At 37.0% G+C, this 19,912-nt stretch overlaps 1 protein-coding gene across 1 annotated transcript in view; it reads right to left on the reverse strand.

Moving 5' to 3' along the window:
- The window catches only part of LOC129244088 (photoreceptor-specific nuclear receptor), a 35,955-nt gene extending 26,799 nt beyond the window's left edge, over positions 1 to 9,156 (reverse strand). The window contains exons 1-2 of the mRNA XM_054881704.1: positions 9,132 to 9,156; positions 6,535 to 6,796 (exon numbers count right to left, since the gene is read on the reverse strand). Of these exons, the coding sequence (XP_054737679.1) occupies positions 6,535 to 6,796; positions 9,132 to 9,156 (287 nt within the window). The remainder of the gene's footprint in view (positions 1 to 6,534; positions 6,797 to 9,131) is intronic.
- Between the last annotated feature and the right edge of the window lie 10,756 nt (positions 9,157 to 19,912).

Raw genomic sequence — 19,912 nt, forward strand, 5'->3', positions numbered from 1 at the left:
TCGGCAGGCAATGGCAAACCTCCGAGTGTATTTCTGCCATGAAAAAGCTCCTCATAAAAATATCTGCCGTTCGGAGTCGACTTGAAACTGTAGGTCCCTCCATTTGTGGAACAACATCAAGACGCACACCACAAATAGGAGGAGGAGCTCGGCCAAACACCTAACAGAAGTGTACGCGCCAATTATTTATTTATTTTATTTTTTATATTTCTATTCTAGTTATTGTTTCCAAGCCAGCAACCAAAATACATTCTGTCACAAAAGTACAGGGAATTGTTCAATAAAACGCAAAATAATTGTTTAATCATCAACATGTATTTTGTCGCCTTCAAAATAGGCTCCATTCGAAGCAATACACATATGCTACCGATTAGTAGAGTCATCAAATCACCTCTTTAAACGCGTTTAAAGAGATCTTCCGCAGCTCCTTCAGCGAATTAACCTTAATGGCCTCTATCGACTTAAAGCGGCGTCTGCGGAAGGGCTATTTAAGTTTTGGGAAAAGGAAAAAGTCACAGGGGACTAAATCCGGCCAATACGGTGGTTGTTCAAAGATATTTGTCGAGTTTTTGGTCAAAAAAGTGTGCACAATACGAGCCTTGTGAGACGGTTCGTTATCATAGAGCAAGATCCATGAGTTTTCTTTCCGAAAATTCCATTCACCATTTGGAATGAGTTCCATGTGCTTAACACCATGATCATCAAAGAAAACGAGTAGCATGATTTTCACTTTTGACCGACATTGACGTGGTTTTTTGGGTTTCGGCTCATGTGGATAGCGCCATTCAGCCGGCTGTTGACTGGTTTGCATGTCAAACTCATTACCTGTTATGTTGCACTGTATAGTATAAACGTTGGGTCCGAATTCACTTGCTTAAGCATGTCTTCAGCCACCTTCTTCCGATAAATATTTTGAAGAAAACTCTATTGGAACGATTCGAGCAGCCACGCATCTCATGCCCAATTGTTGGCGTAGAATGTTGCGAATTGATTCGATAGACACTCTAAGGTCATGAGGTACCTCCCTAAAACTTAATTCATGGTTTTCCAGCCGAATTTTCTGGACTTTGTCGACGTTTTCATCCGTTGAAGACGTTGATGGGCGACCAGATCTTGGCAAATCTTCCACGACTTCTCGGCCCTTTGCAAAAGCTTTATACCACTCGTAGACCCATGTTTTTAATAAAGCGCACTTGCCACAGGCTTTCTGCAACATTTTCAATGATTCGACGAACGAAATTCCGTTCACACCAAAATATTAAGACAAATTCTTTGTTCGATATTTTTATCCATAGTGAAACTCCCAGAACACACCTGCGGTTGACTGATATAATTAAATGTCAAAAACCAGCTAATTGACAGATCACGCTCAAACTCTGCGACACTATAGAGGGCAGTTGTACCAACATTACAGCAAAAAAATTTAGACATACATATGTGTAACGCGCGCATTTTAAATGAACAATTCCCGATATTTTTTTGGCAGAACGTAAATAAAATTTCAAACTTTTTCTATCTATACATTGTGAACCATCAGTTTATGACGGCCTGCACCTTCGTAACTCCTACTGACATGCATGAATTTCGTTTTGTTGATGTTAATTTTAAGGACGTAATTTTTGCTGGGATGAAGCACTTTATTTAGTATCGTTATCAAATTACTCAAGTTATGAGTGTGGTATCGTCGTCGTATCTAATGTTATTTAGAGCCACTCACTTAATTTGTATGCCTTGATGTAAATTCCAAAGATCTTCCTGAAAGATTTTCTCAGCATAGATGTTGAAAAGGTGAAGTGATAATATACATCCTTGCCTAATGCCTTTAAGAATTGGGATTTCGTGCGATTTGGTTCCACTAAAGGTTCCTAAAGCATCGTAACTCTTTTGTGTCAATGTCGAGCGATGCTACAATGTCAAAGAGCTTGTCATGTTGCACTGTACCAAAAGCTGTTTTATAGTCTAGAAACACTTGAATACATCCTTTTGCACAACTTTTCAATTTTGGACAAGAACATGTACACAAATCAGCACTTCACGAATCACTTATCAGCCAATATTCCTGCACTTTTTTTGCGTCGGATTTTTTTGGTAATGTTTGCTATAATCGAATAGGTTTAAGTATGGAGAAGACGGAGGCTATTCTTCCACTGTTATGAAACTTGGAACATTTTCGCGACACCAATTTTGCACAATTCTGGCATTACATGCAGGAGCAGAATCTTATTGAAAAAATAATAATTTATTTCCAAAAATCTCCATTGCGTGAGGCTTCAAATGATTTAGTAAAACATTGTTTAGATAAAATTCTACATTTATTTTGACGTCTTTATCACTCCACTCGCTATTATTATAGTTTTCTTAAGCGTTGATTATATGGCGCATTGTGCCAAAGTTAATGATTTCCACTTATTTTTATCGTTTGCGTTTGAATCCAGGTCAGATCGTTGCGAGTTATTTTGTCATGCAGGCTGCGTCGCAGGATCCTCTTGGCCTACCCTTGAGTCTATTGTCATCGTTGGTATTCCTTGGGCTAGTTTTTTAAGGGTGTGTCGAGTCCATGCCCACTTTCTCTTTTTTTTTTGAATAAAATACAAACGGTTTGACTTTTTAACTAATTTTTTTTTTAATATCGAGTTTGAACATATACATTTAAGTATGAAATTCGATTTCTTTTGCATGACCACCGCGTGCACGTTTTACGAAGTCCAATCGTTGAACCCAATTTTCGACCACTCTTTTGCATAAATCGGCCGAAATTCCAGCAATTTCGCGTTCGATATTGGCTCTGAGCTCACAAATCGTCGCCGGCTTGTTACTGTAGACCAATGACTTCACATAACCCCAAAGAAAATAGTCTAGAGGCGTCAAATCACACGAGCGCGGCGGCCATTCGACCGGTCCATTTCTGGAAATAATGCGCTCATCGAACTTACTCTTCAACAAATCAATTGCAGCGTGTGCTGTGTGGCTTGTGGCCCCGTTCTGTGGAAACCACATGTCATCTAAGTCCATACCATTCAATTGCGGCCAAAAATAATCGTTTTTCATGTCGTGGTATCGATTTCCATTCACAGTAACGTGGCGATCGTTCTCGTCAACGAAAAAATATGGGCCAATTACGCCGCCGGCATGTAAGCCGCACCAAACAGTGATTTTTTCGGGATGCAACGGTGCCTCATGAATCACGTGTGGATTGCTTTCTGCCCAGTAACGCATATTTTGCTTGTTGACAAGGCCATTGAGCCAAAAGTGAGCTTCATCACTGAAGATGATTTTTTGGAAAAAATCTAGATTAAAGTAGCAGCAACAGAACGACTATTTTCATAAAAAATTTGCACGATATGCAATCGTTGCTCAAGTGTGTAGCGTTCCATGATGAAATGTATACTAATGAAGTTTACAAATGGCAAGCGAAAAATAAAAAATATTGCGTCGTTCGCCCTCCCTATCGGAAAAAAGTTGAAGCGCACCTGTTGAAAAACGCTTTATAAGGCTTAAGCTTAAAATTTTCCTTATTTATCAAATGCGCAGTCTGATGGCTCATTTTAAGAATGTTAGCGAGTTTTCGTAGCGAAACAATTTCTACGAGCCCGTTCACGCACAGCTTTAATCGTATTATTAGTTCTGAGGGATCGCTTTCGTCCAGTTTTTTGTTTGTGTTTCTTTATTTGCACACTTCCACTGAACAAATCATCTGTTCACATTAAGTTTTTCAATTTCATAAGTTCTCTTGCCTTGCAAATGCACAGTCTGTGTCAGAAAAAAGAAACTGCGATTATTCATGATGTATAAAAGATATATATGGGTAAGACTCCGTCAGAAAATATGAGATTTGCAAGTGGTCTTTCGATTTCTTTGAAACTTTGGGAAATATTAGTTCTAGGTAAGATACATTCGAGCCTAAAAGGATTTTGAAAAATTTTCAAAATTGAGTCATCTACGCCATGTTGAAAATCGGGACCGTGTTTTTTTCAAAAATCAATATTTCTTGAACCGTTGGATGGATTTCAATGCAATTTACAGACAATATAGAAACAAATAAGTAGTTTAAATTAGTATTATGTTAAAAAAAAATTTCGAAATTTTGACCAAAAAAAAGTCAAAAAAATTTTTTTAATCAATTTTTAGTTGATTTGGCCAGTTTTTTAGATTTTCTGTTATACACGTAACGATTCCTTATGATTTAACCTTTATTTCGAAAAAAAAAATTTATGGTGTCTATAATAGTTCTCGAGATATTGCGATTAAAATTTTTTACATGAAAGTATGTACAAAACTACGAGCCTTGGCATTTTCCTCATGCTTTGAACCAGCTTTTCTGCGTAGCTCGTCGTCAAACAGAACTAGATTTTGCGAACTTGACGCACGAGTTGCTTTAAATCATGGACTGGCCTTCCGGCAAGATGCGTTTTCATAGTTCCCCACACATTTTCAATGAGGTTGGCGTCTGGGGACTGGGAAGGCCAGTTTCTCAATGTGTTTTTTCTGAGGGCAGTGGTTTTGATGATGTGGTGTTGATGGTGTTGATACTCACATCTATTCCCTTTTTAGCAAGAACTGAGTGTGCTTGGCGTAGTCACGAAAAAGGGTCCCGCTTAAAAGTTGGACGATCACTTTATCCTGCTTTTCTGTCGTCACTCGCTTCAAGCCGCGCTCGGAAAAGTCATCAACATTTATACCGCTGATTCCACATCACAACAAACTTTTTGATTTTTTAATCACTTTTACAGCCTCGGCGTAAGATAATTTTGGCCTTTTCAAATGCGTGCATAAAAACACTGCCTCAAAACATTTCACGTACTTCTCACTCATTTTTGTTTGGTTGCGTTTACAGGAAAGTTTCGAACGACACAAACCTGAGTTAGCACTGGCGTCGTAGCCGTTGAGTGGGACTATTACGCAGCAAAAAGCAGAACGAAATATATCTTGAAGTTACAAGAAAAAACTGGTTCTTTTCTTCAGACACAGATTGTAGTTCTAAAACAAGCTCCCGTTTCACATTCATGCTGCACAAAATTTACTATCAAATAAAATATAAAATATATAGCAGCTAATAGTTGGCAATAAGGAGGTAATGCAATGTAATAAATAAAGTTTCATTCGAAAGTGATTCGGAATAAATAAGCGAAGCGTTTTTTGGACATCAGTTATATTTTGCACTCTGTGCCATGAACTCTCTATTAAGTCGTTCACTTAAGCATGGAAGAAATATCAATGAATGTTCGAGGCGAACATGATAAACCTTCATTACATTTTTATTATTATCCTAGTGTGACTTAATTAACCATTTACATTCATTACGTATGCTTTACCTCTGCGCCTTAAGCGAAACACTCGAATTACAAGACTACAATAACAAGAACCGGCGAACAATAATTAAGTTGATGATCTTAGTCAGAAGCACAAACAAGTCCCTCTGAACCCTCTTATTTAAATAGTAACTGCAGTTACTAAAATTAAAATGTATAAATTAAAAAAATCTTCCATCATCTGAAGGAAAAACATTCCAAAAAATGCATCCACAGCAGTTGGCAGTCATAAAGCATAATGTGAAAAAATTAAAAGATAAAGTCAAACCCCGTTTTTGTAATACCCAAATTGAATTCTTTTTTATTCAGCACACAATACTATGTATTTCTCTTCAGTCATCGCAAATGTCAACTCACTTTATCCCATCCCAAGAGATTGATATGGAGCTTAAGAAGAATACACTTAACCAAATGTGACCACATAACATAGTGCGCACGAACGGAATATTTGAGTCTTTTGGAAGGGATGAAGGTAAGAATAACGTTCAAAAGCCGTGGATTATCGGAATGCATAGAGAGTAAATTCAGTTCAGCGAATACGTGATGCCACCTTTTTCATCCCTTACATAGAAGTTTGCCTGTTAATCATTTGAAAGTGGAATAATATGATTAAGATGGAAAATGGCAGTGAGCTTCGAATTGCCAAGTTGCACGACGTGGGTACATATGTATGTGTACATATATGCTTCCATTCATGAATTTGCTGAACTGTGGCGCCATAATAAGGCGATGTTATAAACCTATCTTCAATTTTTTTTCAGCTCTATTTCAGTGACGGAATTAATGATATTTACATAAAAATGGACACAGAACTGTTTCCAATACGGGTATTTTTTTGCTTAGGAATCAAAATTATTTTAAAAAAGTTTCCATTTTTTTTTCTAACGGTATAATAGATTTTGAAAATATGGTAATTGATTACACTGTACCTCACGCGGCTGGGTATTAGACCAAACCAGATTTTTTTAACAGGTTGAGTCATAAGTAAAAAAATTAACCTCCGAAATCCAGATTTTTGTACAATACACACAAAAAAAGTTGATTTTGCTATATAGTGTTGCCATACACACATTTTTTAGAACTGCCAATTAAGTTCTAGAAATCCTTCATTCTGAATTAAATTAAATTAAATTTGCTTCATCTTTTCACTAATTGAAATTATAATACAATATAACTTACATCAATAAATTTATGTATTTTAAATATCTTCTATTAGCAAACTAACCTGTAGATCAGTTTCCGGCGAACACTTCGTTTGAAGAAACCAGAACAACCATTGCAGGCTAAAATCCCGTAGTGTTTGCCAGAGCTGGTGTCTCCACAGACCACGCAAATCAAACCCAAGTTTTGACTTTTTGAACGCGCAGCTACCACAGATCCGGCCTGCTCCACATTGTTAGCCGAATTCACCACCGAATGCTGACTCCAAGGGACCAATCGATTTTGCGGTGAATAGCAAACTCTGTTTGTGTGTGTGCTAAGGATTTCTGCAATAAATAAATACACTTGCTAAGTTGGTTTCAATTAAATTCCATTTTATTGAATTGCAAACGCTCAAATGCGTATTACTCTTTGTACTCCCCCACCCTACCCACATCCCATATTTAACTTGTGTGTACTTTTTTGACTTTGCGTGCAACATTTGAATATTTACATCCACTATTTTGTTATTTTCTATGTAGATATCTATGTTATAAGTAAAGTATTGCCGTCGACCCTATGAGCAATCCACAAATTTATTTACACATTCAATTAGGGTGCCATTAAAGCTTCGCGTCAATCTGTGCACAAATTTTTCTCTGGGGACAATTGTTTCGCCATCACACCCTAATTTGATTGTAGTGATTTTTTGATGCACTTAACCCGGGAAATGCGAAACACCGAAGCACCGGCGGTCTCATTTGTTACGGCTGGCTGGTAATTTCATCAAATCTATTCGAACAAACAAGTACCAAGTGTTAGCCGCAGTCAGCAGGATTAACGTCATATGCTTGAATTTTATGCTGTTAATATTATTAAGATGATTTTGTAGCTGTTGCATGTTGAATATCACAAACATGCACACTCGCATGTAATGGGTGCCCAATGAAAGTGTTAAAGTTTCAAAAACCAAATTTTCATGCAAAACCATTTCAATGACTAAGTGGATAACGATATGAGATTGGAAGAAGATGCGTGTGACTATGGATATATGCGTACATAGAGTATAATGTATATGGATATATATGTGTCTAAACAGTTACGGACATTAACAAATTTAGTCTGTGAATGTTTTGAACGATTTTTTTTCATTGATAGTTATGGAAAATAGTTTATTAAAAATGATGATTCAATACAACTTTGGGGTATTTTCATAAGTTTGCTTCGGTATGCGGTATGGCTATTAAATAAACTGGCTGAATGTATAAAATATTTTATTTTCATTTTACACATTCTCGTACATATTTACTTATCACCTTCTATAAACGCCTCTCCTATATCCCTAAAAACCGAAACAGAAACAGTGCAAGAAGCATTCATCCCTCAACCCTTTCAGGCCATATGCCGCTTTCTCTTTCACAGCGTCAAAGTACCCAAATCTTATTCCTTTCAATGCAGATTTCATCTTAGGAATCGGATAGAAGTCGTACGCTACAAGATCTGGCGAACAAGGCCTATGGTCTAACGCCAGGAAGTTAGGTAGGGTATGGCTGTATTACTTTGTTTATTGCAGCGAGAGCTCTGCATTCCGAAGTGAAGGTCTCACGCTCGACAGTTATTTGTAGCTAGCATTTTTCGTCCGATCGAACCCAAGAAAAGTTTTGAAATTTTCTCCTTGGCACTATCGATCATCATCATCATCGGGCAGCTTTACAGCTCGGGCTGAGCTTTTGCTTCGTTCATGATTCGTTCACCAGTTTCTACCACCCACTGTCCTCAGGTTAATGGACTTGTTCAAACCGTGTAGGTCTTGGCCGTTCTTGGGCTTTAGGCGCTACGGGGTTGTATTGCACGATTGTTTTTTTTTTAATTCAATGGTACTGACAATTTCTCTAGATTAGCTCTCGTTTTCGAGATATTTGAGTTTCAAATTTGTAGAATTGATGTCTCTAAATCTTTCGCATGACGCCGTAAAAAAGGTAAGTTACTTAAGCGTAAAAAATAAAACTCGAAAATCCTTAACTACGGAGAGCTGTTAATTTAATAGTTTATTGCGAAAGATATGTACTTGGTGTTATGGAAAATTGAATATGCTTTTATGATACCTGGTAAGAATAAAAAATTTCACATACCCTATCGTTCATACTTATCATGGAAAATTAATAAATCCATGACCCAGAACTACTCAAATACCGCCGGTGAAACAATCTCATCTGAAATTGTTTTATCTTCTGATTGACAATCCGTTTCCAATAAACGGTTCATATAGCAATTCGAGGTCATTTAATCCTTATAAAGGGAGATCAATTTAGAGATATCGGTTTTAAATTGAAATAAAACAAGGAAAATTCAAATTGTTGGGCAATCTTTATTATTTTTGTGTACAACCGACATGGCACTTATTTTTTTAAGATAATCTCTTTCAAATGTTGGCCGCAACTGCTCCATAATTCGGCCATCCGTAAACACCAATTTTGAATATTTCGCTGGAGGACTTCGGTCAGTATCTTGTGAATAACTTTAGTAATATTGGCTTCCAATGCCTCAATCGAAACTGGTTTATCCTCAAAGCATTTAGACTTCACATACTCCCACAAATAAAAGTCTAAAGGTGGGATATCAGACGATTTTGTTGCCTAATTGCCCACTCCACTGGTCCGAGATGAGAGATAACTTGCTCACCGAAATGACGACGCAATAAATCCATTGTGTCACGGACTGTATGTTTAATATGGCTCGAAAGCGTTCGCCATTCACTGTTACATAGGCGTCAGCCTCGTCTTTGAAGAAATATGGATCGATAGATCCCACCAAACGGTTGTTTTCAATAGATTTAATGGCTTCGGATTGCTCTTTAGCCCCAATACGGAAATTTTGCTATTTGATGTAGCCATTAAGCCCAAAATGGGTCTCATCGCTGATCGCCATAAGTTGACCTGAGCGCGTGATGAACACTTTTTTTTCGTGATAAAATTGTACGATCTGATCTGATCACCCTTTACTGATTTCGCATGATACTTCCGACCATATTCATTTACATTATCATTACATTGCATTATATTTGGCTCGAAAATCAGAACCAGCGATTGTTCGTGAACTCGAGCACCTTAAAAAATTTTGTTTAGCGCACCATTACGCGTTACAATGATACTGGTAGCATCGCAAAACGTAATTGAGTTGGGTATCAAAAGACTGCAAGCAACGTCACGTGAAATGGTTCAAAAAGTGAAGAAGTGACTTGAGCGAAATCCCCGACGAAGTGCCAATCAAATGGCGAAAGAACTGAAAATATCTAACCGTAGCCTCAATCGCTTACTAAAAAATGATCTCAAAGGCCAGCTTTAAAAGATCCAAAAGGCGCATGATCTCACACCGAAGCAGCAACAAGTCCGACTTGAGTGAACGAAGGAGTTGCTTCGCTTGGCCGAAAGCGGGCAATTGCCGAACATTGTATTTTCTGAAGAGACATTTTTTCAAATTGAGCAATTCGTAAACTCCCAAAACGATAGAATTTATTTGAACAACCGTTCATACTAGAATTTTAGTCATCGATTGGCCACCAGGAGACAGCACCCGCCACAGGTAATGGTTTGGGCAACCGCAGATGGGCGCTCTCTAATCGTTTTCATCGAGCCTGACGTCAAGGTAAATGCGAAATATTATAAGGTAAGTATTATGGAGGTTGCTTTGAAGCCGTGGGCAGACAAACATTTCAGCGGCAGACGATGGATGTTTCAACAGGACTCGACGCCGTCTCACAAAGCTCGAGTGAACCAAGAATGGCTAAAAACAATGGACCTGGAATTCACCAGGCGCGAGTCCCATGGATTATTCTCTTTGGGCCATTTTGGAGAGCAAGGTCCGAACTGAAAGATTCACCAGACTAGAAAGGTTGGAAAAAGCCATTGTCCCGTGTTTCTGGACCATCTCAAGACCATAGCCAACGCAAAAGATGGTCATATCGAGCAAAAGTAAATTTATTCTCAATTTTGTAAAGCAATTTTCCAAACTAAATTACTGGCCTTTTTAATTGGTTACACTTCGAGTGCCCGACCCTGTATGTATTTTATACAGCGATGAAACGAAAATAAGTAAAGTTGGTCCAGATGGTTGGAAGTACGAACGGCGGCCAAGGCGTGCAGCATTCGACCCCAAATTCGTCTAACCAATTATAAATCACGGAGGAGCGCCAATAATGGTGTGGGGCTGCTTTTTCTGGAACGGTGCATCGTACTGAAGGGAATATAGATGCGGTCAATTACCTTCAGGTACTTCATTTAGTAATGTTACCTTATGCCGAAGAGAATTTACCGTTGATCTTCAACAAGACAATGATCCGAAGCACACTTCTCGTGTGGCAATACAGTTGTTCAAAGACAATTTTATCACTGTTCCGGATTGGACATCTTCGAGCGTCGACTTAAATTGAACAGAACAGCATAGAATCGACGGAAAATGTCTTCAGTGCACAGAATATCACCAATTTGGATCGTTTGAAAAGGCCAAGGCAGCATGGGAATCCATTCCCATTGAACACTGTAGGTTTAATAACGTCAATGCAAAGGCGTTGTGCAGCAATAATAAAGCAAAAAGGATTTTTAACAAAATATTATTCTGATTTTACTATTATTTTTGTTCGTCCTTACGTATTTTTCTCGAACGATTTTCGGATTGTATTAACTTTTGTACATGAAGTAAAAAATATGTTTTTCTAAGATAAAAAGACTGATACGGATTGAACACATTTTACAGTTATAGAATTAAAGCTAATATTCAAAACATTTAATTAATTAAGGAGGTGGGTATCGTTCTTAAGTATTTTTCAACGGCTGTAATTCGATAATTCTTTTGAATGAAAGAAAATAAAACAACAAAAACTTTAATATAATATATGAATTATTGACACTTTGTAGTATATTTCGTATTAAATGACATGTATAAAATTTTCAAACAATTGTGGTAAGTTTTGGCAAAAGTCATTAAAAATTCCGTTTTTGATATTTAACTTTAATACGAAAAAAAATTTATTTTATTTATTTTGCCTTACTTATGGCTGCTGAGCTTATCATATGTATATTTGAGATGCCAGGATCAAATATTTTCCTAGTCTGTTTATCATAAGAATGTGCAAAAGGTGTAAACTTTGAACCCCATATAAAAATTCAACCGTTATCTTCCAAATTACCCATACACGTATATTTGTTTTTTTTTTAGTACTCTCTGACAGAACCCACAGCGAACAGTGGCTATTTTGTTGTGTTGCACAGTACAATTTTAAGTAATATTTTATTAAGCATAAAACATTTACTCACATTTTATTTTAAACTTTTATTTGTACAATTATTTCTTCTCCTTCACAAAATATGCTTTTACCAAGGGAACCGATTCGAGAGAGCTGGTTTTTTTGTGTTTAAAGTTGCTGATAACCCACGTGTTGGTGCCCGAAACCCAGAGGGCTTAGCGAAATATGCGAAGTTTCACCGTAATGAAACATTGAATCACTGCACATATATTTCCCTTAAATGTTACTTCGAATACACTTGGGGAATTCGGCCTCCGTACTCCATGCCACTCGCGCACGATATATTCTTTTGGTGCTCGTTTAGTGGTCGCAGAGTTTGTTTCATAGACTTTATTTCTGAAGTACCCCATATCCAAAAAAATCCACAGAGGTAAGATCGGGCGGCCTGGGTTACTAGGATATGTCTCCGAAACGGCTTATCAGTTTGTTACGGACGAAATCACGCAGTGTTGCTGAAACCATGTATGTGTGCTGAAGGAAAAATTATCTCTCTTTACTGGTATAAAATAATCGTTCAGCATGCGCCCGTCCAAAGACGATTCCCGAAAAAATATGGTATTGTAGCGACAAATTCAATATTTTCACTTGTTCTCGATATTCGGCTGGACCCCGACCGTGGGCTGTTTGCCGCCGAACTTGTTGCTCGGAAACTTCCCACCCATGAACGAACTATGTACATCTTCACTTTGAGCATCACGTGAGCATCGAATATTGTAATGTGAACCATATCACGACGAGCACACGAGTCATCGGCCTTGAAATGCGCTTCGATTGCGAAATCACTTTGTTCACCCATCCACGGCAATCATCTACGAAAAAAACCTAAATAATTGCCCGGAAAAAATCATTCGTTAGTGAAAAAATAACTCATACTTACTACATGAAATCTTTTGAGTTTCAGAAGAAGGTAATTTTTGTAGACGGATCCAAATTCAACTTGTTTCAATCAGATAGGAGAGTAAACATATGCCAGAAACCAAGGACAGATACCACAATTTTCCATGCGGAGCTCTTCGCTACAATAGAAACAGTGGAAATCATATCCAGGTTCGAGAAAAAAAATTAAAATACTTTCGGACAGCCAATCGGTTCTCAAAACCTTGAATAGCTTCACATTCAAGTCAAAAGTCCTAATAAAGCGTATTAATGCACTCAACAAACTGACCACTCATAATCAGGTCTCACTGATTTGGGTACCAGGACATGAGGGACACGAAGGAAACGAGAAGGCAGACTTTTATGCCAAAACAGGGGCAAAAGGGCTATTTATTGGACCAACCCCATTTTTCGGCTTTAACAAAAATAATATAAAACAGGAAACCAAAAAATGGATCCAAACTAAAATCAGGGAACACTGGAACGGCACAAGCGGCCTTAATCACTCCAAAAAGTTTTTTAACTTCAATGCCAACAGATCAAAATCTGCTCTAACCCTAGATAAAAAGGGCCTCAGATGACTCTGTGGAGCGCTTACAGGTCACTTTGCCTGTAATAAACACTTTAACACAATAGGATTATCTAGTACAAGATTATGCAGGATCTGCTCTGATGAAGAGGAGTCTATAGAACACTTAATCACCAACTGTGAGGCATTAGGCAACAGGAGACACAGAATCCTGGGCTCGTACCTACTAAAGGAGGAAGGCTTCGGTATACTAAATAATTATAATTAAGTAATTAGGGGCTCACAATAGATCAATCTTGTCGCAGTGCATAAAGGCCTTAGCCTAAGCCGTACAACCATTATCAATACCATTGCCATGCCAGAAACCAAATCAAGAGCTGAATAAATATAAAGCTGAATATCCTAAAGCCCTTGAATTTATGGCAAAAATTGGATATTGAAATTCGGAATCGTATAAAACAAATTTAAGCAACCTGTGACAACCCTCACGGAGGAGTGGGAAAAAATATCTCCAGGCTATACCAAAACAATTGCTAGAATCTGTTCATAATAGGTTGAAATCAATTATAAATCAAAGAAGATATTCCGATTATAATAACTAATAGGATAACGCGATAGCTAATTTCGGTGAAATGCTTGATTATTTTACGTATAGTCTTACACCCAAATAGGTCAAATATTTGCATATTTTAGGTACTTGCCGTTCGGAGTCGGCTTAAAACTGTAGGTCCCTCCATTTGTGAAGCAACATCAAGACGCACACAACAAACACCCGAAAAGGATGCAAGCGCCAATTATATTATATATATATAACTTAAATTTATAATTTAAGAAAAAAATATATATATATTGGCTTATGGGAATAAGAATACAGAAAATAAAAATAGAGTTTTCGGAATTATGTATGTATTACACGTTGAGGAAACTTTTCGCAAGTGGGCCATTTTGAGTGGCTCTCACTGTATGTTTCACTCTTAGCTCATACACTTCTTTCAATTTCTTCAAACACTTTCGTACACTTTAGTTCTTGTCTTCAGTTGTCTATATCAGTTTTTATACGCCAATTTATTTGAATACAAAAAATAAAAGTTTCAGGGTTTACAGACCAAAAAAAAACGACAAAAAAGGAGACAAAGAGTGTTACCGTATTTGTGAAACTATACTTTCATTGCAAACGCAATTAACATACAAACACTTGTGGTAACATAACCAAGTCTTTTTATCTTTTTACAACATTCGCTTTATTTTTCATGTTAGACTTTTTTCGTTATTTTTTTATAAAAATATATTTAATTGTATAACAAAAACTTTGTCCAAAATTCACAAAAGTTCACAAATTTCAAAAAATAGTTATGGTAATTGAACGAAACCCCTACAATAAAGATTTTCGAAAAAAATGACTGAAACTTAATTTTAGAATTTATATTTTAATATAAACTTAAATATGTAGCTGCAATTACTTCTCTCTCGGTTACTTATTCGGTGTGTATAAGTCTTTAATTTATAAATTTTGTTGTTCCAAAAATTTGATTTATTATTATTTTTATATTAATTGCGCTTTATATTTGAAATATGGTATAATATATCACTCTGTGTTTCGAAACAGCTACACAGGATTTCTGTCTCCGAAAGATGTTAACGGTTATCAACGTCGTCCTAGATATCTCATAGAACCGTACCCTGATCCGAAACAAAGATAGTTTCAATACTTCACTATTCCATCGTTAATAGTTTCTTGCAATATTTTTGGGAGGGACTTACCATACGAGTATTTGAGATTCTTGGATAAGGTGTATTGTTTTTCATTCAAATATGATGAAAATCTACTTTGAGGGACACTAACTTTGCTGAAATATTGTTGATTTTCGAAGCAATTGTCCATTTAATTCACTGTTTCAATGGTGTATGTCAGCGACTCTTCACTGTAAATGCTAGACCTTGGAACAATTGCGTTTTTAATACTGTAGCAGGTTATGCTCTCTACTCATAAATGACTCCGACATACTCAATGCATGTGTGAAGGGACCCCGATGGCTGATGGCTCCGCCACACCAAACAGAGATTTGTAAGTTGCAACAAAAACAACATTGCTAGGTACAAATAAAACAAAAACGAATAATGAAATGTCCCTATTTATTTTATCTTTCGTAATCCATGGTGGTCCTACCGAGTTCAACACCCCTCGCACGCGTTTCGAAAATCTTTTCACCATTTTTTCCAAATCCAAATTGCTCGCTGTATTCTTCCTATAAACAGAAGTATGTTAATTTTTTACTATGTATTAGTTCAAATAAACACACAAATGCTTTCCAAAACTTGCCGAAACTTTTTTATTCGATCATAACATCAAAATCCGTCGGATGCAAATTTAATAGGCCTGTCATAATGGATCCGTTGCGTCCGTTGCGGCAATGAATTTGACTGTTGTGATATGTCAAACGTACCGTGGTGCCACAATAAAAGTGTTGCCGCATATAAACAAATACAAAACAGATGTTCTTGTCGTGAAGGCAAATATAATATTTCGTTGTTATAAACAGGATTTTGTTGGTTGTGAAACCTTCTTCTTCTTTTATATATAAAAATGAATGTTTGTCTTTATGTCCTCGATGAACTCCAAAACTACTGGACCGATTATTATAAAAATTCGTATATATATGTATTTTTCCACGGAGCACGTTTGTAGAATATGCTCATTGCTGCCACTCACCACCAGGTGGCGCTGCGGAGTCGCAACTTCTGCCCCGTTCAACCGATTTTTTCGAAATAAACAAAATCAATAAAATGGCTTAGAATGAATTGAATATTTGTGTACTGATTTTTCTGTAAAGTTATTTTTCTTAAATTTATTTTAGTTGTTAGCGTAGCAACGCGCGTCGGGTACAGCTTAGTAATGCTTCGTGAAGCGAAAGAGGGACTTAATAGAATTTATGGTAGTCGTAGACGGGATTGGGAGGCACATTAATTTTTCAGGACAACTTGGTTAAGCCTAGACTTTTCTCTACTCTTTGAAGCTTTTATTGAAAAGGTAAGAGTGTATTTGTTTTGGTTTATATAGGGTTATCCAATAACAGGTGTAACAAGTAAATGGATTGCGCTATCGAGAGATGATTAATCATTTTTTATGGCCGGAATTGGATGATGTTGATCTGGACAATGTTTATTTTCAACAAGACGGCGCTACGTGCCACACAAGCAACGAAACCATTGATCTTTTACGGGAAAAGTTTCCGAACCGTGTTATTTCTCGAAGAGGTGATCACAATTAGAATGAAATAAACATCCGATCATCTGCATATATTAAAAAATAGCATTTTTCTTTGTATATCAAAATAACACCTCTTATTAAAAAACCCTTTATATATGTATATACATATAATTGGTGCGTACACCCTTTCTGGGTGTTTGGCCGATCTCCTCCTCGTATTTGTGGTGTGCGTCTTGATGTTGTTCCACAAATGGAGGGACCTACAGTTTCAAGTCGACTCCGACGGCAGATATTTTTTATGAAGACCTTTTTCATGGCGGAAATACACCCGGAGGTTTGCCTTTGCCTGCCGAGGGGCGACCGCTATTAGAAAAATTCTAATTCATGACCTCCATCCCTGAAGTGAGAATTTGGAAGGGCTGCAAAATACGCTTCCACATCTATTACGGCCTCATCATTTGATAAAAAACGCATTGCGCGCATGTCTTTTAGGTCTGGAAACAGATGGAAGTCATAGATTGTAACCATTGTCAAAATGCTCTTGAGCATTATGCTGATGAAAAATAATTTTTTTCTTTTGCAAACTGGGTATTTTTTCATGACTTTTTTCCTACAGCTGGTCTAAAAGATTAAACAAATATTCAGAATTTATTGTTTTACCAGTTTTCAAGTAATCTACAAACAAAATTCCTTCCGCATCCTAAAAAACTGATACAAACAACTTCTTGGTCGATTTGGCGATTTCTGGACACGAATGCGGAGCCTCTTGTTGTAGTGATGAATCGACACACAAAATCCACTCTATCATTTCGAAAACGCTATAAAAGTTGCTAAGAAAGTCGCTTTCGAATGTGTTTTTGTTCCATTGCTAGCGAATGTGGCACCAATTTCGCACACAGCTTTCTGAAACCCAATATTTCTTTAAAATAATGCTTACACTGCCCAATGACATGCCTAGCGCTTCTACCAAATCTCTTTCAGTCACTCGACGATTTACTAATACGATGCCCTGTATTTTTTCTACGATTTCTGGTGTTGTCGCTGTTTTTGGATGTCCTTGACATGGTGACGAGGATCGTCTTCAAGGCTTGTACGACCACGTTCAAATTCAGCAGCCCATCTTTCTACTGTACTAATTGATGGCGAAAAATCGTTATAAACTTTCAACATTCGTTCATAAATTACCTTTGCTTTTAAACTTAACAAAAATAAAAATTCATTCACTTCATGATACTTGATTTTTGGCATTGTAGAAAATACTGTGACACGTCGATACTAAATGGCTTGCAAACAAAGAATAAATTGTCCGATTGAAATGAAACTTCCCATCCGTTCATATGAAGATTGGACCAATATAACAAAACGTTGGCTAGTAACAACGCCCTCTCTTACCTTATTCATAACTTATTGAACAACTTAGTAAAAACCCAATTATGATGTATGAAGTTCTCGTATGGTAGGAGTCACTCAAGAGGACGACGCTAGTTAAGCAGCAGGAGGGTCCAAAGGGCTGCTCTCATTGGACTCGTTGGGTCGCTTCGGCCATTCATACAATTGTAGTACTTGCGGACATCGCAAAGGTTCCACTACCCGTGTTGCAGTCAGGGTGATGGTATGAACTTGATACTTGTCTTAAGCAACAGTCATTCCAGAATTCTCAGAACCTTTAATTAATTCCACCCAGGCTGTGGCCAGCCATATTGGGTCCAAATGGAGCCTCCTCCATGCATATCCTCTGGGTGGAAGTTTATCGTTTGGAGGCAGAGCCCGTAGCAATTTAACCACTGTTGCCACAAAGTTAAACAATAAAGTTGATGCAGGAGTCTTCTACGAGGTGCTCTCCGTCAAGCTTAAGTTTAAAATACCGAGTCACTGAAGTGGGCCCCAAGCGGGCTCGTTTATTTCAAGTCTAAAACATAATTTTAGTTTTTACAGACCACTTAGAGCTAATATAAGCTTAAATTACTGCAGATAATTAAATAAATTTAAAAAAACCGTTTAGCATTTCATAAAAATCATTATTTGGCACAGAAAAGTCAAGTAGAAGAGAATTTGAGATCTCATTGATTTCTCTTAGTGCGCGGGTAATTGGGGAATTTTGCGCATAATTCGTGCTAAGCAATTTAAGTTGAAATGGGTAAATCTAGTAGGAATATGAAACTGAATGCTCCGTTATACTTGTAAGGATGGGCAATCAATTTCTCCTTTAATTATACTAAAAACAAAAAACAGTGAGAGTATAGGCCTTCTACGCCCTAGAGACTTTAAGTTAATTAAAATCAAACGTAAATTATAGGAAGGGATAAGATTTGAGAATTTTAACGACTTGAGAGCATATTTTAGGAACACAGGAGGTACACGTTCAATTCTCTCAATTGCAAATTGATGGCAAGGTCTCCAGAAAAATGTTGCATACTCTAATCTACAGCGAGCAAAGGAAGTAAAATGTTATTTGAGAGTGAAAGTGTTCAAGCATTTCGAGCTATTAAGCCGTATATAAAACCTAAAATTTAGTAAGAAGTGGATACAACAAAGTTAATGTGACTATTGAATGAAAAATGGGAGTCAAAGATCATACACAAAAGTCTTTGAATTCATGAACAGATTTAAGTAAAGAATTAAGAGGCGCTAAAATATTGCCTTGTGGCACCCCTGAAGATGCAATGAAAGGTGCCGACCATTATTCAACCTTTTAATACGTTACATAAATTAAAACGAGGTACTGTCTAAACGGATTTAATTTGCACTCTTGCACTATTTCAATAGTTTTTTTTTTTTGTTTTATTTGCAATTTTACAATTACGGCAATAATAAAGAAAATTATTTGAAAAAATATCAGAGCGAATAGAAAACACGTTTAACACCTTTGGCGAACACACACTGTCACAGAAAAAAATGTAAGAAAAAAGTTATGCACCAAAATGCAAACTATCGTCGACAGAACGATAATGTTCCAGCGCTGGTATTAAATATCCAAACATATTTTCAGTAAAGTATTTCCCTTATAGTTTTATAGTAGTTGTCTGCTTATAAGAGAACTGTACTGATAAAAATGCTTCATTTAATAATGAGTCACTTCTGATGCTCAGCATTAGATTTGATCAGATTACATAAATCGTAGTCAAAAAAAAAAAACATATGCACTGAATATGCAAAAAAACTTATAAAGGGGCCTTCAAAAGTGACACCTAGATGTTAGTACCTAATAATTTCTAGACGGTACCTTTTTTATGTCATATTTGACAAGTGACAGATACACAATTTTACACGATAGAACTACGCGAAAATTCAAATGTTGGTAAGCGAATTTCAAGAAACTGGTTCTGTTGAGGATAGAAAAAGGACTGACCGACAGAAAACTGGACTTTCTGTTGAGAATAATACTGCTGTAGCGCAAAGTGTTGCTGAACAACCTGCAACATCGACATCCAACATCTCTACGTTCCCAAAAATTAGGCATTCATGAATCGATGGCGCCTGTTTGGCGGATTTTACCTGTAGAGGTGCTCATGGCAGACACTTCTGATGTCAAGATGTCATTTTTCACA

Source organism: Anastrepha obliqua, chromosome 4 (genome assembly GCF_027943255.1).
Source record: "Anastrepha obliqua isolate idAnaObli1 chromosome 4, idAnaObli1_1.0, whole genome shotgun sequence".
Classification (NCBI taxonomy): Eukaryota; Metazoa; Arthropoda; class Insecta; order Diptera; family Tephritidae; genus Anastrepha; species Anastrepha obliqua.